At 37.4% G+C, this 27,154-nt stretch overlaps 1 protein-coding gene across 8 annotated transcripts in view; it reads right to left on the bottom strand.

Annotated features, from left to right (window-relative positions):
* MAGI2 (membrane associated guanylate kinase, WW and PDZ domain containing 2) overlaps positions 1-27,154 on the bottom strand; it is a 725,755-nt gene that overhangs the window by 491,768 nt on the left and 206,833 nt on the right. For all 8 annotated transcript variants that reach the window (XM_069035710.1, XM_069035728.1, XM_069035720.1 and 5 more), the window contains exon 2: positions 12,723-12,839. In XM_069035710.1, the coding sequence (XP_068891811.1) occupies positions 12,723-12,839 (117 nt within the window). The remainder of the gene's footprint in view (positions 1-12,722; positions 12,840-27,154) is intronic.

The following is a 27,154-nucleotide window of genomic DNA, read 5'->3' as shown; positions in this document are numbered from 1 at the left end:
CACTTGAACAGTAAAAATTGTGCTTGAAGTTATGACTGTTCCTCTGTACACTTCCCACGTAATTTTCCTTACATTCTTACCCAGTGGGTTAAAAGAATCCCTCAAGTGACTTGCAGTTTATTTTCACTGCTTAAGCCAACCTAAGATGGTAGTTTTCTTCCTTCCCTTAAGATTGGTCAGAGCAGAAATGGGTAAATAAATAGTAATCACATCAGAAAATACGTCAAGAAATGAAATAGAAAGCCTTTTCTTTTGACTGCATGTATATTTTAAACTGGATTTAAGATGATCTTCAGTCTAAAACAGTGATCTCATTTCAGATTGGGTATTAATAAAATCCAGGAAACTGTAGAAAATTTCCAATTTATCATCCAATTGTTTATAAATTTACCTTCTACAGTTATCTTTGGTATTCCCTCCACAACCCAAAGGGCTCCAGAGATGGCTTCCTCATGGTCTAATACTGTGTCATGTACCCTGAGACCTGTGAGGTGTCGCTCCATGGGAGGATAGGAGGTGCATTTTTTGCTCAGAGCTTACTGTCTCTCCAAATCCATCATTGTCCTTTAAAATTCTTTAAACTTGTGCCTAGTCTTTGGTAACTGTTTATGAGCACAGACATTTCCAAAGCACAGATTGCACTTTATATTGCAGTTTATGACATAGTGTGTCATTAACAATGGCAACAATGCCGTGATCCTCAGGAAGCTCTTGCCCAAGTCAGGAAAGCTTCTGCCTTCCTCTGAGAGCATGATCTGACCTCTGGCCATAATGCAGTTAAACACATGGCCTCAGCAACCCTCCATGTTTTCAAACTCAGTGAAAATTACCATTGGAAGGGGGCAGTGACTAATGAGCTGACTCACATTCAACTTTGTATCATCCAGGACCTCGGGTCTCTTTCTGTGGCACTGCCTTCCAGCCTCTCATTCCCCCCTCGGTCTGTACATCCAGGGTTGCCCCATCCCAGGTGCAGATTCTGCCACTTTCTCTTGTTGAATAAACCCTTCTGTTTTGCTTTTTCATTTTCCTTTATGTTCATCTTTCAAGCTTCCTTGTTTTGTAGAAGAGAGAACTTAAATCTGTAACCTTCTTCTTTTTAAAAGACAAACCTTTAATCTTTCTTCAGAATTCTCTTTTATGATGCTAATGGATGATTATACAAGAACTAACATTTTCTCCTGTTTATTATTGTTGCTCAAATCTTCCACATTTAATAAAGAGGGACAAAGAGAGACAATATAATTGCATCTTGCAGAAGCCTTCTCTTTTCTTTTAGACTTTACCTCTTTTTCATAATTTTAAAAGAATTTCAATAAAGTAGGAATTACTTATCAGAAATAAATTTTTCTAAACTTAGAGCTAGGTTACTCTGCTCAACTCTGTAGGGAAAAATGCTCTTAGAAACACAGTGCCACGTGGATTTCTAATATTGTTTTTAAATGTGTAAGCTGGTGGAAGCAAGGTCATCACTGAATCCCCCAGATATCCTGGATTTTTTTCCACTTGATTTCTCCAGTTCAGACTGAACAGTTCTGATTCAGGACAGAAACGACTTGTATCTTACTCAGAAGATTCTGAAAATTAAAACTCTCAGCAAAACCCCACCAGACGTACCAGAGTTAGGAGATGCAAATTGAAGATAATGACAGGAAAGGAGTAATTAGATGCTCTCTTCTTGTGAAGATGATGAGAGGAAGCATTTTCTCCAAAATGTATCACTTTCTTCCAGGACATTGCATTATAAAGTACAAAAACAGAACAACAACTATTCTCTGACAGTTTACAATCTAGATTATGAAATTGTTTCTGGCTCCAAGTGCAATGTTTCTGAGTCAGTACAATTTTAACTGTGTATTTAAATAGTAATTTAAATAGTTGGTGCCAAGCACTTAATACAAGTACAGATGCATTTGCACTGTAGATAAAAGTGACTGATGATCTCATGGCAAGTTTTGAAGCTTTATAGGAAATAATCATTATTTTTGAAGCACACAAAGATAAACTAAAGATTAGATAATATATATTACAGCTAGACTCATTCTACATGATACACAAGGGGGAATAATTCTTTATCTTTGGTAATTGATGGGGAACTTTACATTTCACGTATTCCTTGAATGAAACCCTGAATAGTAGAATGACTCACTACTCAGCTGTACTTTTCACCATGTCCTCACAGGACTCAGAAGAGAGAGAAATATGAACCCAGCCTGATTTTTATCCTATTCTTGAGAAGGTAGCTGCACTAGCTTATCTAGAGGACATAAACCTTGAAGTATATTTGGGAATGTGCCTTGCTTATTGCACGGACTAAAGTTACAAAGTTCCATGCCCTAAGCACCACCTTTGGTTAAAGCCACCTTCTGCAACCTGTGCAAAACCTACAGCCTGCAGTCAAAAGCTTCCTTTCCCTGACCAGTTATTGAAGGCTCAGAGTCAGACACCAAACCACAAGTTTTCTGAGCAGGGAGTCAGCCATGGTTTAGAAATATGGAGCCAACAACGTACAGAGGCTCAGAATCATTCAGCATTTTAGGGAAAGTCAAAGCAGGACATCTCTAAGGGAACAAGAGAATTTTTTTATAGATGCTGCTACTGTGAGGATATTGTACATAAAAGTAATTTCTACTTTTACGTAAGAAAGGAAATCTTGCCAAATCACCATTTTGAGTGCCACTATAGCATACATTTCCCAATGAATTAAAGGCAATTAAGTGCCAGCCTGTTCTCTAGGTTCTAAGAGCTTTTCATGAAGGAGTACAATGCAATGTACATTTGCCAATTAAATGAAGTGTCCTGTGAAATGAATGAATCATAGCAGGGCAGAGCTTTATTGCAAGATTTCTGACACACCTGTGATCAATCTTTCCAGGAAGGGAAAATAATTCAATTTTTTCAAGAAGAGGTTGGGTGGTTTTGATTTAAAGCTTACAAAAAAAAAAAAAAAAAAAAAAAAAAAAGAAGACATTTCTGTGTTTCTCTGTGTTAACAAATGCCAAATGAAAAATTGGTCAAGCACCTACTCAAGTCAGTACCAATATGACTTGAAGAAATCATAGCAGTACCAAGTTGAAAAAGAAAGATCAACAACCAGTCATAACCAAAAATGGGAATCAGAAATTACAGATGAGTTAAACTGAGTGCTGGTGTGCATCTTGCCACTAGCTAAAGGCCACTACAACACATGTGGAGACTGCACCTTCAGCAGCCTAGAGTGAATTTCATGCTTTCCTACATATAAAATGAACCACTATTTTTGTGAGCAATGTGAAAAAAACTTAGCAATGTATTACAGGTATTAGTGATTAGTTTCAACAAAGACACATTGATAAAATAATAGCAAATATAATTTATTGTGAAGTCTAGTACTAAAAAATCTAATATCTTAACTGGAAAGCATAGTATTTTCTAGACCCTGTAATATATGTCCATGCCAAGCTTTTAAAATTCAAAGACAAGAATTTAAAAGCTAAAATTACAACACTGTTCTGCATTTAAATCCAGATCCCTGCTTTCATTTGAAATACAGTCTGCAACCTCTGCATTATTATAATTATTTCTTTCTAACCAAAATATATTTCTGCCATCTCCACAGTAAGAAAGTTTCTCTATTCAGACTCATTGAAATAAATTTGACAGAATTATTTGAATAATCCATAATAGATTGATAGCTAGTCAAGAGGTTGATGTGTTAATAACAGTACTACATTAGGAAAAGAAAAATGCATTGGTTAGAATCAAAACCTGGAGATAAAGGATAAATACAAAGTTTTGACATACTGTCATGGGTCAAAACCAGGACAGCAGTATCCTCAGGATACAGGAAAATAAAAAGATAAGGACTTGCTGAAGAGGAGTTTCCTCATAACAGTTTTTCAGCCGCTAAATTATAAATTATTCTCACCCCTACTGATGAAACCAAAGTCTTTTTCACCCTTCAGGGTTACAGCACTTCGGTAATCTTCCTTCTCTAATGTTTTGTCTTCTCAAAGGGATTTATTTGAGCCAGGGTACTTTTGAATCTAAAACATGGTGCCACTAGAGACACTTGTCCATTTACCTGGGCTTACTATGCACAGAAGGTTGAAATTCCTTCTCTTTTTTGTAAGACACAGAAAATATGAAAAAATATGTGCCTTCTTCTCTACAGCTGGGGACATGACAAAATATTAAATCGTGAAAAAAGATCTAAATTATATATTCTCATTAATGTAAGTGGTGACATTTTTTAAAGGAGGGAGTGGTGGCACAGAGCACAGTGCCCAAATAAATCAAGAAGGACCTGGGCTCCAGGTGGTGTAAGGAGGCTCCTGATCTGCAGGTGCAGTTCAGAGACATAAACGTGAGAAGCTGGTTATTTGGTGAACTTGGCCAGCTGCTTACCAATTCACATCAATTTCTCAGTATGCAGCAGAGGATCAATTCACGAGGACATCCATTATCACTACCACTAATTTGCTTTTGTTGTGGTTGTAGATGAAAGGCCCAGAAGAGAACAAAAACAAAAGCAGCACATCCTGCCAAAATTGATATTGGACCTTTTTATTCAATGATGCAAATATGGATTTAGTAGTTTAACTAGTCATTCAATTTAGAATAGTGATTCTTTTATAGCACTCTTTTTTTTGTTGTTGATATTGTTCTGAATTTCTAGGGACAGCTGTTGTTGTTCCATTGTTCACTGTTCAGCTGCTCTTCAGATAAAAAAAAAAAACAAGTAAAGATTATCCACTGTCTCTGACAGTTTATCTTCTCCAGACTGAGAAAGAACACAGATATTTAAAATAGCTTACCTTAAGAAAAAAAAAATAAAAAAGTGACCTATTTGACTGCAGATGGAGGCTAAATTTTAAAGGATATATTTACAAATCTTTTAACATCAAAAGGCAATTTGGAAAGTTCATGTAGGAAATAAAAAATGCTTTAGAAATCATAGGAACACTTACATTCAACAGTGCTGCAAGTTTTGTTCATCATATTTGTAATTCCAAGATTTCTAAGATACTTTGGTTATTTAAGGAGAAAGGTCAGTACTGTATCTAAAACCTTCAGGCTTGAAAAGCCTACTGTCATAGGGAGATACAGGCTCTACATAAACTTCAAGCTGCTTTAGGCTACTCAAGAACTATGACTTGTACTTGTGAAGTAAGTTATTTGTGGCCTCTTGTATTGTTTGCTATTCTTGTTCTGCTGAGGCAAGGTACTTCATAAGACTCATGCTATTGCCCTTCTAGTTTGCTGCTAGTTTGCAAGTAATCAATAAAACTAGTGCTATCATCAAAATTCATTTAGAACTGCCACTATCCTTTATCCTTTCTGGATTATGTGAATTAGAGAACCCATTTTGCAACACCTGAGAGTCTCCTCAAAGTTTAAATAAACATGTAGAGATTCCTGGGGACAATCAGCACAAATACTGTAACTGAACTCTCATCTGGAATTATGCATGTGCTATATCACATATAAATAATTCCACACAGATATGATGAGCAACCCAAGCTGCTTGACATTAGTCTCTAAATCACATGCCAGCTAACATTGCTTAAGGAAGATATGTGATATAATTTTGTAAGAAAACTGCTTTAGAAAGATTAAGTTTGCAATTCCAGGACATTTTCTTATCTTTTTTTACTGCTAAAAATTTTAGTGATTTTAGTGGTATTGTATCAACTTTCCAGTTGGGAGGGCCTCAGATTACCAGTTAGAAAAATAATTTATAACGACACCAAATTATAAAAAATATTTACTGATTTTGTATGATTTGTATTTTAAAATGGGAGAAAAGCATGGTATTTAAAGGAGCAGAAAGGAGGGAATGAAGGAGTGGAAAGAATGGGAGTAGGGGACAAAATTAGCAGCCTCAGTGTCTTACAGATGTGATTTGGGTGCAAAGATCTGTGACAAACAGAACTGTTTCACTGAACTACAACCAATGCAAACATCCTAATATTTTCATACAACCTTTATGGAACATTCAAGTTGCAGTATCAGAAGCAGTACACAATTACTGCTCTTCATTTTGTTACAACTCTTCTCACCTCCTACTACAGTTACACCACATCAGACACATTCCTTCCCCACTTCATCTCGAACAGTATTTATTTTCTTTGGATACCTTAGTTATTATAGGGTGAGTATTTAGTCACTGAATAGCCAAGAGTTGATATCCCCAATATGTAGAACTGAGAAGTTTCTATGAAAAAAAGGCAGAAATTATGTACATTTTCTCTCTCATGATTAACACAAAGTACAGTATTTTTCATCTGTGTTGCAATTTGTAGATACAGTTTGGACATCTGTTTACCCTAGACCTTAACTAAAACTGCAGTTCACTTTGATAAATAAATGTTAAAAATTGTTTTTTCCCCTGGTTTTATTTTTATCCATTTCCTGCTGAAGGCAATGAAGTGCCTGCAGCCTGAAGATGCTCTGAGCACAGGCAATGCTCTGTACAAACTAATGGAGAGGAAGCACAGTGCTGATTGCAACCTTTACCATCCTGCTCTAAAACAGACAAAAAGTCCCATAAAATAACCTGGAAAAGTCAATACAAAGATGCATAAGCCAAACTCTTTGGACCAGGCATTCCCAGCGTTCTCAGAAAAAAAAGGTCACTGTCCTGCATGCATTTCCAGCAGGTAATTAGGAATACTGAATGGAGAAATGGAAAAGAAAGCAAGGGCCACAGGGAACAGTTTAACCACCACTACCTCATGCAGGAAAACTTAGGCATTGTTGGCGCTCTAGGTTTTTTTATCAGATGTTCTTTGTCTCTTCTATTTAGGCTGTCAATTTTGGAAGCAGTGCCACTTTCTCATCCTCTGGTACATGTGGCTGTGCTGCATGCAACACAGTAGGGCCCTCATCTCGTGTAATTACCTGATTTTGCTTGAGATGCCAATGATTTTGATTTAAGTACACTTTGGAGGTGTGCTCCACTAGATACACAACAACAAGAACACTTTTTTCAAGCTCTGCATTGCTCTATTCTGAACCAGCAAAGTCTAAGCAATAGCTAACTCTGGAAGAATAAAGTAGTCATTAAAGTTAGGTACTGTTATTTCCAGTGATGCAGACATTTCTTGGCAATATGGTGTGCTAAGCACAGGTTATTTTATCCTAACAATAGCTCCATATGATGTCAAACTGGCAGCTCTTTAACTGACAATACCTCTTGTAAGATACTTCTGACACTGAACAAACTTGTAAGAAAAATATATTAAACCATTTCCAAAGCTGTTTCACACATTACCCTTTGAATTTTCTTGTCTATATACTTTTTAGAAGAAAAAAAAAATTATAATTTCTTTCATTTTTCAAAAAATATTTTGAAAGGTTTCATATTTGTCCAAATACAGATTAGTCAGGTATACACACATCCTTATTCAGAGCAGCAGAACTATGCACAGAGAGCTTCTGAGCTTGGGCTACCCTCAACCAATACAGAGTTATTGCCCACTTGAATTCCACAACTCTTTCTTCAGCTTGGAAATCAGAAACCTCGTATGAAAACCTAGGTATGTAATGGGGATTTCTTTCAGTATTTACTAATTATTGTGACCAAAATAAAAGGTATTAGAAAAAATACAAACTATGATAACACCTATCATCAGTAAAGTCTTACACACCCCCAGAAGTTTTTTGCTTGTTATTGATACCTGTGAACTAGATTATGAGTAACTAAGATTTCCCAATATATTAGACTTCTCTGACAGAGGGAAAGACCTTGTTTGTTTTGCACTGTTTTGCAGATGAAGATTTCTTCAGGTCTGAAAAGGTGAATTCCCCTGCAGCTTCAAGTATAAACATATTTTACTGACTTTAGTATCACAGAAATAGAAGCTAATGGCTCTACTTTTACTGTATATGATAAACAAAACCAACACCAAGAAAAGAAAACTTAAAAAATCACTTCATATACTTTTTCTTCTGGGAAGAGGACTAGACAATAAACATAAGCATGCTGTAAGAAGTGACATTTCAACAGTACACAGACAATATTGCAGCATGTAGGTTAAATGTATATATAGACCAGACTATACTAAAATACAATAGAACAAAACTATATTTGAAAATGAAGCTCTTATTTAAATTGACTCAAGATGACCTAAATCTAAATGACATGAATCTATTCACAGAAGATGGAAAAAAATAAGTCACAGAAGAAGTGACTTAAGTGACTTATTAAGTGCTCATGCATTTCATATTTTCAATGCAGTGTTAATTCTGTTCACCTAACACAGAGTCCCCACAGCATCAACAGGCAAACTGAGAAAAAGGATTTGTTATCAAGATTTGCCATGTGGGAAACTGCTGCTCATAATGATTCCATTTCTTGCCCTTGGTCACTCACATATAGTATATGGCTCAGTTACAAACATAACATTTTTCCTGTGCTGCTAACAAATATCTTAAATAAAACATCCTTCCTCCAACTTCTGTGCTAAAGGTAATACTGAAATATCCACTGCTGTAAGGCTGACCCATATACCCAGTCCTCTCTGTTCTTACACCATTCCTTTTTTTCTAAACTCAAAGACTAGGAAGGAAGCTTCCTCATCCCCATCATGTTTTTAAAGCTATTTTCTCCCCCACTTTCACTGTGAAGAATGCATTTATGGCCTGCACCCTCCTTTGGTGCAGCAGGACAGACAACTCATCTGAGCTACTGTCAGCCTGAAGTTATATCCCAGAGGATGAGCATCTCTTCAAATTAATGGATGACTTTTTACTTTTATGAATCAGTTTGTCCTTGACTTTTTACAGTGCTGTTTAATCACAGTGTTTTCCACTATCATTTCACATTCCCTGTCTGGAAAGGAAGCACACACAGATTCTATTTTCAACCACAGCTACACTATTTTTCCAGCTCTCAAAGACATGGAATTTGCAGTTGCTTGGAAGGACATATCAAAGGAGACAGGTCCAACCATGACTGTCACTATCAAAACTGTTCTCCTGTGATGTACTCTACTCAAAGCTTTATTCCTGCGATGACACAAAGTTAGAGCTACCTCTTCTCACATTAGTGAAGACTGGAAAGCTGCTTGCCCACATGGCAACTGCAGTTTGCTGGGAACACTACCAAGCACAAGATGCAGCATGATTAAGGTGTTGTCTGCCCATAGCATTCAGAGCCCTACATGTGTTTTGTGGCCTTTCTGCAGATCCCTAGATTTGGATGGACAGTGTCAGACAGTGCTGACAGCTACCCCTTTTCACCATGCCTTATTTTTCTGTGTTGTAGGACAACCACAATGGTTAGTGCTCCTAAATACTTCAGGAGTAAGTTTAGGATATGAAAAGTGCTAAAATCCTACACAACAGCAAAAGGGGAAGAAAATGCATGACAAAAACTTCAGCTAGATCTTCTGAATTTGGAAAATGAGGAACTTTTCTTTCCTCCAACACTACCTTGTTAATGGCTGCTTCTTGACTGCTGCAAATACAATTGTACATCCTGCCCCAGGATATATGCATATCATTCCTGTTGGCAATGCCGGGAAAATCAATTTCTTATGGCACTGAGAGCTGCAACACTTAGAGAAGGCAGCACTTGACTCTCAGGGTTACAAGGCCTTTTCTAATTTAGTAGAAAGGGGCACTGCATTAGGAAAAATAGAGAAATGTAAGGATCACAAACCCAACCAATTCATCTCATTCCCAGGGGCTACAATTTCTGAGGGAAGAATTGACCCATTATCCTCATGTCATGTGATTCTGGACCATCTATTCTTTGGTGTACACAGGGATGTACACTTGTATAATAGAAAATTCAAATTCTTATCTAGAATCATAGAGTCATAGAATGTTAAGAGATTGGAAGGGTCCTGAAAGATCATCTGGTTCCAACACCCCCCACCATGGGCTGGGACACCTCCCACTAGAGCTGGTTGCTTAAGGCCATATCCAGCCTGGTTTTAAACACTGTCAGGGTTGAGTACAAGCCCTAACCATATCTGGTTTAGTTCAGTTGTCTAACTTGAGTTGTCTTATCCTGATTTAAAACAGGTATGGATTAATTCTTTGCTTCCTGGTTTCACAGAGAATACTCACTCCGTGCAAGTGAAAGATGACTTTGTCTGACCTAGAAGGCTGAGAAACCCATGGTCCTGCCCACTGCACTGCTGGGGCCAGTGCTGCCAGTGTGAGCAGAAAGCAAAGAACAGAAAAACTCAAGGTCAAGGACTCTATAATGGTTTTACTGGCAATTATGCCTCCATAACAGAGCAAAGATTGCAGATGCATTTTTAAAAGGAAATTATTGCCACCTATTTTTCATTTTTTTTCCTCTTTGTGTTGCAACCTTGTCACTGGAAATTAAGGCTATGATGCCTGCAGCTGGCTTTCCCTCTCTGTTTTTCTGCACAAGAATTTGACCAAACTGAGCGCTTCTTTTGCTGTGTTGGCATCTGTTGCAAGATTTGTAATAAGTTCATGGTTAGGTGCACTCATTAAGTGAACCTGTGGGCAGTGGTACAGTTAGTTAAACATTACCACTGTATACTAAGGACTGTAAAATACAGTGTTAGGACAGCTAACCAGTACTCTTAGACTATGTACAGAGCTTAAAAACAAAATACTGCCTAGAGCAGAAAATTTTGAATACTAATGCCCTTGAAAGGTAAGTTTGTGAATCAAAAATTAGTTAAGTTATATGAAAATAAGAAAACAGTTTCCCTCCTAGACATGAATTCTAGAGACAGAGTAAAATTTCACTAAGGAAAGATTCACCACAATTATGATTGAGGGGAAATCTGGGTTGCCACCTATGTGATGGTATCCTTTATATTTGACTGGTTATGGAAAATCCTTTAGCTAACCACATATAATCCTGTCTGCATTTCATAATTTCTTTTTTTTTAAACACCCATATTTCAGAAGGATTACTTTCAAACAATTTTCAAGAACATTTTGAAGAAAATATGCCAACTGGGCACTATTGAGGTTTTTTTGTTTTTTTTTCTAACACTACTACTGAAAAGAGTCCTCCACTCTCCAAGAACATGACAGCTTACCTGGGAATTCAGCAGCTGCCATCTGTAACACTACACTATACTTCAAAATGTAGCTTTTACTTAGTTAAATATACTCACTATGAATACAATAATGACCTAAGAATTTAGCCACCTAAAGTGACACAGAAGATGGAGAAGCCACAACAGAAAGAAAAGGTAGCATTGTTTACAGGTTCCAAACTGTAGTCTTTGTGGTTGTAGTGTTACATTTTGAATGACAAATTTGCTTCTGTGAGTACTGTATTTTACTTGACACATGAGAACACTTTATTATTGTTTTGATTAAAGCAAAACAACCTCAAAGGCTACTCATTGTGCCCATATTGCTGACAGACAGCATCTGTTACATGTGTGCAGCAGTTGTAATATTGTATTTTCCTTCTTCTTTAACCTGGACCTGTGGCACTAATGAGCATGGACTGGGGTTATAATAAGTATACTCTTATGCTCCCAGACATCCTTGGAAGAGGGATTTAGGCTCAAAACTTTTCTGCACTTTCCTGTACTTGCATTTCCATTTCAGCTGTGATGTTTCTCAATATTTTCAGACAAAACTAATTAATCATACATCTCACATAAATGTAACATTTTTTGTTTTCTGCATACAGGTAATCATTCTCAAATGTTTTTCTCCACCTTCCCTTCTGATAAGTTGCAAATGGAACTCCTGAAATTAAGAATTTATATTTATTTATCTTCAGCTTCCAAGAAAAAAAAAAAGGAAAGGGGGGGGGGAAACTGCTTGAACAACTTTTTTTAGGTGCAGCTTTTCAAAGCTTCATTATTTAATGCTATGAAAGAAAAAACATATGGTAGCATTCACAACAACTCAGCTTTCAAACAGCATCCACTCACTACCATACAAATAGCACAGCCACTTACTCAGTATACCTTCCTCTGCCTATCATGCCAGTGTCAAGCCTGTAACTTCAAAAGTGCACCCCTTTTTTGCCAAAACCAGAAGACCCATTTTATGTCTGCTAAGCAATTATTTTATGAACGAAGAATAATGGAACTTCAGTCCATTTTAAATGATATATTGTCTGTCAGCCAAGTAGATCTGTTCTGAAAGGCATGGCCCTGACAGTCAGACATGGCTTGCGTGACTCTCCTTAATTTCATGTCTACTGCAGAAATAGGTGGATACTCTCAATACAACAAAAATTATTTTAGAGGTTTTCAAATATTTTGAATATTGACTATGTGGCAACAAACCATATTCAAGACAGTACAAACTTTCATTGCCATGCCTGTTGCATTCAAAAAAAATCTAGTCTATATATTCTTCTGTTGCCCTATTGCATTCTAAATCCAATGGTATTATTACATAATGGATATGTGAAACACAAGGCAGATCAAACTCTCTCTGTTGGACATCCACTGAACCACCCCAGAAAACTGTTTTTTTTCTCTTTAAATTTGTGCTTTCTAAAACTACAGAAGAAGTAAGATTATCATTCTAGAGCCAGACTTTATGAAATTACAACTTTGAAAACACCACGAAAATATCAGTGAACTCAAACACAGTTGAATTTCTCATCAGTAACAAGGAAGACTTGAACCAAGCCACAAATCTATTTACAGAAAGTCTGCTTTATCCACAGACCACCTCTTCATGCATTGCAAAGGGCCTCAGCAGCACTCACTCAGATAGTCTATTGCCACTAAAAAGCCAGGTTTGTCCATCTCCACCCTACTTACATGGCACTGTGCGGAGATAGAGATTGTCTCTTATGATCTGCTGGAGCTCATGGTCCACCGAACCTTTCTGGAACCGTAGATTGAGGTAGTGACGAAGGTCCTTATCAACAATGCCTCCTGTCATGGAAAAGACAGATAAAAGTACAATTTAAAATTAAATTGCTTTGATGGAAGCAATGAATCACTTGTGAAGTCTTTGTGACTCATTTTCCTTTATGTTTCTGTAACAATGGAGGACAAAAGCACAAAGAGCTTTTTGGTTAAAGCATGTGGTTGGTACGGTATTTTCTACTATTGATAATAGTAAAGACTAAAAACAGTTAATGACAACTGTTTAAATCTGTACAGTTCAGGAAATACATATAGGATTATAGACAGAGCTGTCAATATTTTTTATGCACAAAACTTGAACATATTGTTATTATACAACTACCTACATACATATCTAAATAATAAAGTATTAGGTATTATGTTTCCTATGACCTTGTATCAATTTCCCTCTTCATATTAAACCAAAAATCTTGGTTCAAAATCTCTCTGCAGTGTTCAGTGCTTTTAGTACATGTGTAACCATTATGAAATGTGGCTGTACTTAGTGATCATATAAATGCTATATAATGTTTTATTTATTTCTGATAGAACTCACAATTGAAAGAGACACTATCACAAACAAGGGTTCATATTTTATTTCCACCACCAAGAAATGTCATTACAACATCTCAGCAAAGCAGTGCAAGTGTGGAAAACATTGAGTAAAAAACCTTGTACTTGCCACTTTTACTGTAACTTTAGGACAAAACAATTTAAATTACTGTTTAGCCACTGGCTGGTGTATCGTATTCCACTCTGAAATCTATATCTATAAATCTGATCCGACATGATTAATAAGCATTTCCCAATATAGTTCCTCCCTATTTCTTTTAACCTTGAATATGGATCACATCTATAATTATGGAGAAATCTATAAATAACTCAATTTCTTCCCTCTCTGAAAGTCTGACATAGGAAAAATATAAAAAAATCATTACTATTGAGTTCTGACATATATTCCCAAGATGAAAAATTGCAAAGTAGATAGATCCCTAACTTGTTGCTTCACACATTCAACCTGATGACATTTTTTCAAATGGCATTTGCTACTGAACCTTCTGCCAAAAGTCTTATTGACTTAGACTATATAAAGATTTTCCTGTAAATAGGAACATATAACATTCGTACCTATTTATTTGAAAGTCACTGCAGAGCACAAATGGTTATAAATGAAAATATATTTCTCCTTACAGCTATTCCTATTTATCTGCCTATTACAGGTCCATAATCTTATTATTGCTGCTCTTTGTCAGTAACTTCAAAACCTTTTGTTCCAGGCTTACAAAAAGCTTATAAATAATTTCTTCTTTAGCTAAAGGTAAAAACCTAGCAAACTTTCATAATCAAAAGAAGGGGGAAAATAGCATCCCAGCCCATAACAGACACAAAAAAATACCTGTATGCCCGGTTTCCTGAGGCTGAGAACTTCCATATGGATCTCTTTCTTCCAGGATCCCCAAGTTCTACTTTGTCTACTACTTTGTACCACTAACCCTGTTTCTTGCAATAGGCTCAGTCTGCAGACCAGACCATCCTTACTTCTAATTTCTTGTGAGATTTCCAAGGAGGCTGAAGAAAATTCTCTGAGTCTGCTGTCCTTTTTGATCAGCTGCAGAGAGTAAAGGTCCTGCAGCTCTTGCTCTTCTTGCTCTAATATATGGAACATGCCCAGTGATGCAGATGCTTTTTGGCAGCCTGAGAAAATGCCATCTTGAGAACAACAGCTGTAGCCTGCCCACTGACACAAACCCGAATCATTCAACTTATAACATAAGTAAGTTTAGGAACCTACACAGATTTCTGACCCTCAAAGTGCATTTTTTATTTACAGCCTGCTGCCTCAAACACAGTCATTTAGTTCATTTAGTTCACAGTGTGTAATGAATGCACTAAAACCTCCTAAGGACTTCATAAAAAGAGTCATCTGATATTTTTGGCAAATTGCATATTCCAAACTGGATGTAAAAATGTGTATTTACAGGAGATGCCTACAGCCTTGTATTTGTTACATACAATTCAAAAGCAAGTTTCTAACAGAAATAAACAGAAATAAAACCATGGTGCAGAGGAAATAAAACTTAGCAGCTTCCAAACACAGTGGAAACAGTATAATTTTTTTCATAATATATGAGTATATACTGTAGAGATTAGTCAATTTTAAAGAGCAGTCATATTAAATACAGACAACATATGTACAATGAAAAAAATTTCTTCTTCAAAAGTCATTCTGTTTTTTTAACTAATTGATGTTTTTCAATTCTTTGGGCACAAGCTATCTTTTTCTTTTTTTTTTTTTTTTCTTTGAATCTGGTATAACAGTGAATTTTTCCTCCTGGAAATTGTAAAAAAATAAAATAGTTCTAGAGCCCTGAAAAACAGATGCAGTATTTTTAGTTCATCCATTCAATTGCCATTCTTCTGCTTTTCTCCCTGAAAAAGTTCTGTAGTTTTACCTGATGCTCTTTAAAAGCATATTGACTCCAGACATGCTTTTGTGGTATTTATAGTACCTGAGCTTTGGAGCAGCTGATCCTTTTAAAGTACAATCAGAACAACAACTTGCATGTGCAGTTATGGGTCCATAAGACTTTTTGCAAGAAAACTATAGTAAATTGCAAATATGTAAACCAGCCTTGATTCAGCAGCAGTGAATTACAGTTTGTGTTACAGACTATATAAATCAAGAACAACATGAGTAATAATAATAGGACTATGTCCTCCTGAAAATAAGAGACAGAAAATGTTATCATTCGGTTTACTTTGAAGGGAAAGAAGAACTGACATTGACAGTAAGTTCATAGAAAAAAAACAGGGAGAAAGCATTTTTACAGCCAGTAACTGCTTTTTAATGGTCCTATCCAGCCCAGTTAGACAAGTGACTGACTTAGTTTCTATATTATTCAACTTCTCTTTATTGTCTCTTTTTGTAGAACACTGAAAATTACTGAGATGTTGAAAAATTCCTGACATGAACCTAACCCCCTTCTTTTCCCTTATTCCCAGGCCGCCCACAGTGGAGGAGGTCGGGGTGATGCTCAGGGACCACCGGTGCCCATCGCGCCATTCCACAAATCCCCCGGCGCTGCCCTGTGGCTCACGAGCCGGAGCTCAGAGGGAAGGAGCTCCCCCAGGCCACATCCCACTCACTGCATGTGACAGCAGCAGAAAGCACTGTTTGTGTCAGAGGTATTATACAGCTCAAGCTTTAGGTACCCAAGCCAGAGACCATGATTTAAAGGGCTCTTTGGCCACTGCCACAGGAGGAGGCTGACAACTGCATGATGGAGCATTCACTGGCTTGCAGCTGTGCAGTGCTTTTATGGTTTTGGTTTGTCTTTTTTTTGCTGGCTTGAGGCCTGTGCCCTGTTTCAGTTTCATTTCACTCCAACGAAGCCCTTTGCTTCCCTTGTTGAGAAACACAGGATGTGAATTAAATACTTCCAGTAATGATCTCTTGCATAATTTATGTGTGGCTTAGGTACAGCTACCAATCCTGATGGCAAACTTGTAACCATGACTGAAGTTGATTCCAGACATTATAAAACAAGATGCACTTGGATGAACTAAAAACTCTCTGTTTGCATGTTATACTTATGAATTTCATGAGCAAAGTGTATCTTTTTACAGTGTTCTAGTACATTTCTCTCATGTTTGCTTGTCTTTATAAAATCTAGTTGCAAAGTCCAATCAGAAAAGAAGTACAATAAAGAACACGCAGATAAAAGAGTATTGAATAGTTTGTAGCTCATTAGAAGATTCAAACCTGAAGATAATTGCTATTTCCAAGAAAATGGCAGGGATAAAGGTTTATAATTTTCTCTAGTCCTAAATATTGTAACACTTATTTTGTAACTTCCTATTTGGTAACACACAGATGCTCCAGCTGGAGTCTACACTTGCATTATATTTTCTGTGGAGAACTACTTGTAAACACGAACATCCCTCTTGTTGTTCTTGCACTGGTAGCTCTAAATAATTTGCTTCACCGTTAAGACATTTTTATTGGTGCAAATTTTCAACAAACACTTCTGAGTATTCACCCATTAGTATTTGCTCATCTTGTATAATAATCTTTCATTGAATTGACTTCCCAAAATGTGGTGTGGTGAATTATTTGGGTCTTTTTAACAGTAAAAGTAAAATCAATTGCATCTTATCTGAGAATAATTTGTCTTAGATATTTTATTTGCTGGGAGTAAAATTTAAAAGACTTCAGTCTCCCTGGCTTCTATAAATACTCCTGGTTAGAAATATCTACAAGCAAGCAAGACTTTGGATCTATATTTGCATCTATACATGATCTGCATCAGGGGAAAGTAAAGGAAATACCTCAGTATCATTACTCTGTGAAAGCAGACAAGCTCATAAACTTTCAGTATAAACAACCCCCTCTCTTCTACTGCGCTGCTTGAACCACGTTGGCTCTCCCTTTGTTTTCAGCAAGCTTCCACTTCTGACTGTAAACACAAGCCGTGTATGTGGCAAAATCAAATGCCTTGAATGACCTGGCTTTCACCAGCTTCAGCAGGACTATTCTACTGGAGAGTGTTATCCAAAGTATTTATTCAGGTGGTATTTGGAACTTTATATCCACACCATGGGGTGGGTCCAAGGACATCTGACAACAGCTCAAGTCTCTTCTGCACCTCTTCGGTAGAGTACATGCAATTTGGTGCCTGCTAGATTAATTTATCTTTCATCATTCAAAGATAATCTAATTGACCTTTGTATAAGTAGACTAAATGATGACCTAAATTTTTTAAATCAGCTATATCAGGAATATCTGATGAATTAGTTCTTTTCTCTACCAATGAGATAAAAAAATCTTTTACCCAGGAAGGCGAGTGCAACAATATTTGTTTTGTGGCTCTCTCAGTGATCTATCAAGAAAATCATAGTCATCACAGGTAAAAAGCTGTGTACATGGTCTAATTGCTCATTTCCTAATGTCTTTTTAAATAGTTCAGTAAGAATCCAGAATACCTGAAATTACCCTACGGAACCCCTCTTAGTCATTCCAATAATTTTAGTGACCACTTATCTTTAAACATCTCTATCATTTTTCATTCTGTTATATACAACCTAATGTGAGATGACCTACAATTCCCCTCTTCCTGTCCTGTTCTCCAGACCCACAAAACTGTAGGCTGACGCACAAAAATCAGCAATGCAAATTTGAGCAGCAGTGAGGGACAGACCACATAGCTGTGAGAAAGCCCATGTCAACCATGGCTCCTAAACACTCCCTCTATATCACACCCTAAAGATTTTAAACATAAACCAAAATTTCCTGCTGTATCCCCAGGATTTTTCCCCAGATGATCCTCTCAGAAGAAGAGCACCACAATTCCTTTTGCCCTCCCACAAGTTCAGTGATCTTTTACTGTAAAAAACTTCAAAAAAATATCCTTAAGAAAGCCTTCATTAAAGAAAAATTTATGATTACCACTACTCATATGAATTCCTTCTCTTTGTAGTATAAATGGTACTTTTCAAACAAATGAAATATATCTTATTTTAGTACTTGATTAATAAAAATCTCAGGCATTTAAAACTTATGAGCCAGTATAAGATGATTAATAGTTTCTTTAACAGTTAACCAGAAAAATCCCTTTTAAGAGAGTATATGAAAATTCCAAGTAATAGGAAAACTCTTGGTTAGATTTTATAAGGATTCATTATTAAAATACAGCCTATAGCTAAGCCTATTATTTAAGGGAAATTATTCTCAACAAACCCATATATCAGACTAATATAAAGATGAGTGTTGGCATTTCAGTAGTCATGGTATAATGGGCATCTTCAACAAGGGATGTTCCTTCAGGTTTCCATGTAAAATATGCAATCACCATAACAGTAAAACAAAACTTTAGTAAATTATATGAAGCATGTATTACACTCCCAGTCATCGGCTGAAGATTACACATTTTATTTTTAAAGCCTTTCTATCCCTAGACTAAGCTGTGCATAATTTTTGCACTTCTGCCTGCCTTTCACCACTACCTTCAGCCAAGTCTGCCATCTGACTTATCTGCAAAGTCTCAAACCATTAGGGGTGAACCATGATCTATGAGCATGACTGTGGAATGTGTGGCATGATAAAGTGTGATGGAGAACCAAGAGGGAAGTATGCAAGAAAATTAGACTCCTCAAGGAGAAAATTAATTTCTCTCATATTTGGGGCTACTCCAATAAATTCTATTCCATGATCCTTTAATGGAGATCTAAACAAATTTCAAGACTAAAGGCTTTGGAAAAAATTAGATCTTGGTGTTTTTCTATGTGCTGTATAAGATGAAAAACATTTTAAGATCTAATTTATTGATGGGAAACGGCCTTCTCTTTCATAGCCTGCTATTTTGTAGTCTTTCTCTTTGGATATGGATTATATTACTAACCTTTTTGCTTATCAGTCTTTTATATTATACATCATACACATGTATCATATTTATAACACTTAGACTTGCATTCTTAGCTTTATCCTTTGATTTCTTCCTCCTAGCATTTTAAATTCAAAATTTTAAAATGCAGGATTGTAGAACCTACAGGTTAAATTGCATGGGGATGGCACTACACACAGACTGTATTAAAAAACCTGCAATAAGTTCTAGCCAATGAATGATTTTCTCCATTATGGGAACCCGTATTTGGATTTATGTCTCTTTACAAATATGTAATTCCCTAATCTCTGCAGACGATATATTTCACCTGCTCTCCTCAGACCAAGAGACAGGCTGAGGTTTGCACACTCATTGATCTTCACAGTGGAGAAAGTTTTCAGTTTGTTGCTGGGGATAGAGGAGTCCTCGCTGCCTAAGGACACCCCAGGTTAAATTCACCACTGTGTTACACCTGCCTTTGTTGTACCTTCTGTGGTAGTCTGAGGACCAGATAAACAGGATACCCTGGAGCAGCCACAAATGAGACCAGCACCACAGGGGAAGACTGATTCTACTGTGAAAGCATATAATGCCCTGGATTTATTTTCTTAGTTTTTGTGGCTAGCCTCAAGCCTCTGTTTGAAATGTGAAGACATGAGTGTGCACTGTGCTGGAAGCAAAAAGGTGGTTTGTAATGATACAGAGAGGCTGCGTCAACAGGAGAATCAACTGAGCTGAACACATCTGCATTTTGTACTTTACCTCAGATCACTGAACTCTGGCTTTTATTACAATATAGAGCTTCACTCCTTGTGGCTACTGTTATGATCTGGTTTAAACCCAGAAGAGCAAAGAATATTAAGTCAGTGTATAAGCCGGAAAGAACCTGAAGGTTCAAAATATACCCAACACGAGATTGAAACCAAATGAGGTTAGATGTTGCTGTGAAAAAATGGATGTATTTTATTTAATAGTAAAAGAGGCAAAGAGAAAGAAAGAAAGAAAGAAAGAAAGAAAGAAAGAAAGAAAGAAAGAAAGAAAGAAAGAAAGAAAGAAAGAAAGAAAGAAAGAAAGAAAGAAAGAAAGAAAGAAAGAAAAAGAAAGAAGAGAAAGAAAGAAAGAAAGAAAGAAAGAAAGAAAGAAAGAAAGAAAGAAAGAAAGAAAGAAAGAAAGAAAGAGAAAGAAAGAAAGAAAGAAAGAAAGAAAGAAGAAAGAAAGAAAGAAAGAAGAAAGAAAGAAAGAAAGAAAGAAAGAAAGAAAGAAAGAAGAAAGAAAGAAAGAAAGAAAGAAAGAAAGAAAGAAAGAAAGAAAGAAAGAAAGAAAGAAAGAAAGAAAGAAAAGAAAGAAAGAAAGAAAGAAAGAAAGGAAGGAAGGAAGGAAGGAAGGAAGGAAGGAAGGAAGGAAGGAAGGAAGGAAGGAAGGAAGGAAGAAAGAAAGAAAGAAAGAAAGAAAAAGAAAGAAAGAAAAAAGAAAGAAAGAAAAAGAGAGAAAGAAAGAAAGAAAGAAGAAAGAAAGAAAGAAAGAAAGAAAGAAAGAAAGAAAGAAAGAAAGAAAGAAAGAAAGAAAGAAAGAAAGAAAGAAAGAAAGAAAGAAAGAAAGAAAGAAAGAAAGAAAGAAAGAAAGAAAGAAAGAAAGAAAGAAAGGAAAGAAGGAAGGAAGGAAGGAAGGAAGGAAGGAAGGAAGGAAGGAAGGAAGGAAGGAAGGAAGGAAGGAAGGAAGGAAGGAAGGAAGGAAGGAAGGAAGGAAGGAAGGAAGGAAGGAAGGAAGGAAGGAAGGAAGGAAGGAAGGAAGGAAGGAAGGAAGGAAGGAAGAGAGAAAGGATAGAAAGAAGTGTGTGTGAGGGGTGGTGGGGGCACAGGGAGAGGTGACAGGGGTTAGGTGGAAGCAGATCACCCATCTGAGGGTCCCAACGATGTCTCGTTGCTCCCCTCCATCTGGTCTGCTGGTGGTGAGGGTCCCCCGTGGTCGCTGTGGCCATGGCCACGCCATGTCGCCACACACCAGAGTACAGAATCCTGTGCATTAATACACGCTGTGGGCCAGGTGGGAACGCCCACGTGTCTCCCTTGCAGGGGCTGGCTTGACACCCTGTCCCTTGCGACACTGAGGGTCTGTTGCATCATCTCTGGTGCTCTGGTGCAGGGTCTGGGGACCCCTTTGCTGGGGGGCCTTTGATGGGCCATGTCACCCCCTCTGTCCTTCATGTGGATGCAGCTTTTCCTTGGGTGAAGGGGCCCCTCAGCTGGGCTCCTCTGCACATTGGGGGACGGGCTTTCCAACACACACCCAAAGCCTCTCTCCCCCCACCCTTTGGTGGGGGGTCTGTTCCAGCCCGGCAGCTGATAGCCCTGGGGCTATGGCCTCCACTCCTGAGGTGTTAAGCTTGTGATTTGTGAATGTTTTCTTCTCCCCCAGCCCAGACCTGAGTCACTTTATCTTATCTTCATCAGCAATGGTCCAGGGCCCCTCAGAGCCCCATCCAGCGTGTGGTAGTCTTCTCTGCAGCTTTCGTAATACAGTTTTGAAAGTCCTTCATGAAAATGTTTAAGTCATAAACTATAATATTTCAGTCTCTGACAGCTACAGAAACAGTCTTCCAGTGCAAAGCCAGCTGCAGCACCTTCCAAAGCCTGCTAGCAGCATGCAACATGGACTTTCTAATCTCAAAGTTACCCCCAGTTAAATTCAAAAAGTAGACATTTACCCAGTAAAACCATTTTGTACATTTGCTATTTAGAGGTACTTTGGTTTGTTCTCTTCAGTTAAGGTACTGCTCAGCACAGTTCTAGATTGAAGTTTCTGGGAAATGCCACGATTTAACTGGCTGGTAAAAAAAAGTCCAGCTGTCATTCCTGTAACTGAGAGGACAGTTTGGGGCACTTTGCTTTCAGAACACCCATCTTTTATTTGGTGTTCCAGTCAATAGGTGCATAAATAAAGTGATGCGGCTGTTCTCTACAAAGCCTGTCTGGAAATGAACTGCCTTTTACTCTAGTTTAGTAAATTCACTAAAGCTAATTATGAACCAGCTGTTTGTAGATGCTTCCAGTTTATCAAGGATTTGATTGATAACTTACACACAAACATTAATGAGTGCTACTGAGATATTTAAAAGACTGATATTGTTCCTACAAGACTTGCTGCAAGGCAAATAATTATCTCTACAGATGTTTTTGACAAACATAAAATAGTAAGAGATTATACATTTATTTATAAAATGAGAATGTCAAAAACCACACTCATCCTGTGCAGCCATATAGAAGCCAGCAATATTTGCACAGGCAGTTTTCTCTTGAAATTTGTACATATTTACAGAAGTCGTTACTAGCAGTCAAATACTACCTGGCATTCAGATGCTCCCACTCACAGAAATCTCTTGGTCAAAGGGTGTCACAACAGAGTATGAAACTTGCTAATGCCAATGTTTATTATGTAACCGAGCTCTCAGAGGAAAGTTCTAGAAAGTGACTCAGCTCCCAAGGAAAGTTCTAGAAAGTGACTTCAAGAAGTCAGTTGGAAAAGGGAAATAATACATCTTTTGGTATTCTTCTAAAGACAAAGCCTCTTTGAAAACTAATGGCACATAAAGATGAAAACTCACAGAGTAAGTTTAACCAAAGACTAAATGAAATATACTAAAAACATTTCAACAGACTACTAAGGCTGTTTTTAGCTCCAGAAAAACATTTATATTGTTATTTGAGTTGGATAAATTTCCAGGAAGATGTTTTGTATTCTGGGAAAATCTACATGAGTCACAAATGTCTAACAGACAAATTTAGCTAATGAGGAAAAAAAAAAGTAATAAAGATGCAAGAATTTTATTTTTAATCAAACTGTAGCAAAATATTTTTTCATGTGTATACTTGGAAAACAAAAAAACACCCATGTGCTGCTTACTGACATGCTCATTAGACAAAAAGAGACAAATTGACTTCTCTGAAAAATGCAGCATTAATCTGTGATACACAATAATGGTGATAATGGGAGCCTCCTTCATTCTGGCTGGGTACAAATAATGCCTCAGTGCATCAGTAATACTCAGTGCTTTAAGGGTGAGTCACTCAGCACTGAAACCCTACAACCTCTCTTGGGATCAGCTGGTGAATGCCCAGAACACCTGGAAGAAGGGCCTGCTCAGACAATATTCCTCAGGAAGCATGCACACACATCTTACTTGCACCAAAAGCCACCTCAGCTGTCCACATCCAGAGCCCCTGCAGTCCCCCTGAGCTCCCTTCTGGGGCACCTGCCCCTAAAACCTAGTGCTGGGAGCTAAATGTCAGTCTTCAAGAAGATTCTGTTACAAGTTTTACTATTCAAGCAAAAGCAGAGTTTATATGTTCAAATTTCTCTTCCAGTGGACAAACATCCTCCTGTCCTTGCTTTGCAATGGGTAAAGCCAGCTCCCTGCAAAACTAGACAGAAACTGCTCCTCACCTTTAATGGAAAAGTGACTATTCTGTTTAATACTCTTCTTCTATTAATATATCAGTACAACTGTTCATCTGCTATGGACACAAGTATTCTTTTTCTCTAACACTCTTTTCATTTTATCTTCTTTGTGAAAGACAACTGTGATGGAACTTTGAGGTCTGACGTGTATTTAAATAAAATATGAAAGCCTGAATTGGAATAGTGGCATAATTTTACCAGACTTGAATTATTTGAAAGGTATTTTACTTAAATCATAGCTGCAAAATTTTAATTGCTTGAGATAGAGACTTATTTTCCTTACTTCTGGAAATAATATTGCCATATTAATAGGCTGTGAATTATTCGCTGACACTTTGTAAAAAGAAAAATTAATCTGGGTAAAAGAATCCCAGTAATACACAATTTATGAGGGAAGCAAGCTCACAGAGGTTACCATTGTATGAGTTCCAATAATAGCTTAAAAATATGATTTAGGTTGGTATCTGAATCATGGCAGCCCAGTTTTTTAAAGTCTTTGTAGCATCTCAGTCTGACCTCATAATGTACCATGAGAAATCACTACCACAATATATTACTTAATTGCTTTCTGATAAATAGCACAACAGCATTTTGCAGACTTTGCACTCAAGAAACTTGTCAATTGCAAACTCAATTTTGCAATATAATCTGAATTTTTCAGAGTTCACAAAATTATTGATAATGTCTGAGACTGAATTGCATATATGTTATCAAATGTGTTTCCTTCCCTGAAAATGCTGTTTTCCAGAATCAAGTGTCATGGCATTCATATCTAGTCAAAAAAAGAGTAAAACACTGAGAAAAATTAAAAGAGGAGATGCTTTACAACTATTTTTCAGCAATGGGAAATTAGGGCAACACAAAACATGCAAATAAGCCTGAGGCTGAGTAGGTATTCTCCAGTTTTATAAACCACACAATACTCAGCCACCAGTAAGTGTCACAGCCCTCTCTGTTTCATTTGTCTGGGATGCTCCTCTCAGCTTGCAGCCCACAGTGGTACCACCTTGCAGTTATCACACAGATTAACCAGGACAGTCAGAAAATTTCTCAGCACACAAAACCAAAATGAGTCATGCTGGAAACTGAGCAAGTGGCACTTCTCTCTCCAAGCCAAGTGCAGGTGAGTGCCCCGGCGTGTTGAGAGGCCACTGGACCAGAGGATGCACTGTTTAGCCCTTGCAGGGTAACACTGAAGTGGTGATACGTGCTACGCACCAAGAAACCTGCATTTCAGTCAAGACAGAAGAGAATGAAGACTGTGGAGTGCCTGAGGTCACCTGGAATGAATTCTGCTCTACTAGTGGAACAGATCATTATTAGGCTCAAAAACAAAACAAAGAAGAAATAACTAGACTAGCAGTAGACATAATATTTAGAGCTGTACAAGAAGACCATACTGTTAATTCCACTGAAAGGGAATTAACACCCTACTTAGGTGTTAATTAAATATAACAATATTTGTCATAAAAGCACTCAGCTCCAGATACCAGAAAATTCCACATTGGAGAACTATTGCTCTGGATCACACTCTGGCTCATTATGTTTGGTGGTCTGTCCCTGAGAAACATGTTGTCAAGGCAAAAAAGAACCATCAAAGTCTGGGTGTTCTGGCTGCTGCAATGTGGCAGGGCAGACTCACTGCTTCTGCCTCTGAATCACTCCCACTGAGGATACAATTCCTACAGTCGCTCTTTTTTACACATATGGAAAGGAACATCTTCCAGCTTGTCTGAGAGAGAAGCTAGAAGGATGAAATGAAAGCAAATAAATAACCACAAAATACAACATAGAGATTTGTAGATGATAAAGCAAACAATTGCCATGTACTTACTGCTGACAGAGTTTTGTAAGCATTGCAACACTGTTCTTCACTTCTAGGCACAGCCAGACTGCATGAGCCCATGTCTCTGTGTCAGACAAAAATAGTAGATCCCCAGCATGCAAACACATAGCTTCAAATTAGCCTGTTCTTAAAAACCTACAAAAATAGGACTGATTTTTTAAAACAAAAAAATTGAAGTCCTTGTAATGCCACTCAATAAACACTTCAAAATTACTGTATGTATAGCCAATAGAGCAATGTCTTTATGCCTTCAAAGGTACCTTTTGTGTAGAATGGTACTTTAGCATGAAAGACAGCACTTGGTCTTGGAGCACTGAACCAGCTGCTCAGCGCATGAAGAGGCTGTTATATTCTGGGACAGTCTCGGTTGGTTAGCTGAGTCCCCTTGTACTGATTTAATTAGCACTGCTGGAAAATGCAAATGACCAAAAGAGACACTGTGCATTGTGCAAAATTAGATTGTGAAAAATATGTGTGCTTACATAATATGTTTCAACAGCGAAATAAAATGCTCCTGTTCCCAGGAGCTGTAGGCAGGCAGATGGTGGGTACTCCAGCAAGATCATGCACTCTGCCTGCAGAGACACGATGCCCTCAACCTCTGGGGAGGAGGCTGCTGCTGCATTTCTCTAATACCCCAGCTTGCTGAGCCACAGAACAAAACACAGGATTACAGCTGGACTAAAATTGCTCACTCTGCATCCCCAGAAGCGGAAAGGTGTCACATCAGGGGACAAAAATGAGATGACAGAGCTGTAGGTTCACTTTGTTACCCTTCAGGCACATTGTCCCCATGGCTATGATCTACTGGACTGAAATCAATACAGTCTGTAATTCAGGAGCATGCCTAGTAGTTTTGAACAGAATTTACTACATTTTCGCAGTTTTTACTTAATTAAAAGAGAAAACTAGAGGGCTAAAATCTTGGGACAATAAAGAATTTGGCAAGCCACCGGGGTGTGCATTAATAGTTACACATTTCCAGCTTTATTATCTGTGCATATTAAGGTCAATATCAGTCTGCATATGGTACAAAGCCATTAAAAGAGCCTCAAAGACGAAGATTATCAAGCAGGATGTCCCTGTAATTTCACCTGGCTTTCTCTGTTGAGATTTTGATGCATACCCCATAAAATATTAGATCTGTACATTTGCAATGCCATTTCCTTAATTTAATGCTACAGGCCCAATATACTGTAAGTAAATTTTACACCATATAAGAAATGCCAGCAGTCAATTTACTTTTTTTTATTTTTAACATGCTTGACAGTATTCAACTAGCATACAGAGATAATGGAGAGATTTATGGTTTTAAATCAGGAAAATAGTAAAAATTTTCTGTTTCTCTAAGATTGCAATAAAAAAGGAAATTAAAACAATAAAAGGCCAGATTCTTGGATGCTTTTGCAGCTATAGTAAAAACAATTTCAGTTCATCTCATGTATTCTCTTCTACACACTTCAAGACTGAAAGGAAACAATAACTTCAGTACTTGTCTTGAATTATTTTACCTTTATCCATTTTGAAACACTACTGTGAGGCCTCTGGGACAAATACTGGTAACTTGGGCCTCAAATGCAGAACAACCCTAGTGTGCAGGTCAGATTGTTTACTCATCCTATACTAACAAACTCAGATGATGGTAATGCCAGAGTCGGTCT

Source organism: Aphelocoma coerulescens, chromosome 1A, assembly GCF_041296385.1.
Source record: "Aphelocoma coerulescens isolate FSJ_1873_10779 chromosome 1A, UR_Acoe_1.0, whole genome shotgun sequence".
NCBI classification, from domain to species: Eukaryota; Metazoa; Chordata; class Aves; order Passeriformes; family Corvidae; genus Aphelocoma; species Aphelocoma coerulescens.
Note: the sequence above shows the minus strand (reverse complement) of the source record. Positions and strands in the feature narration are given on the sequence as shown.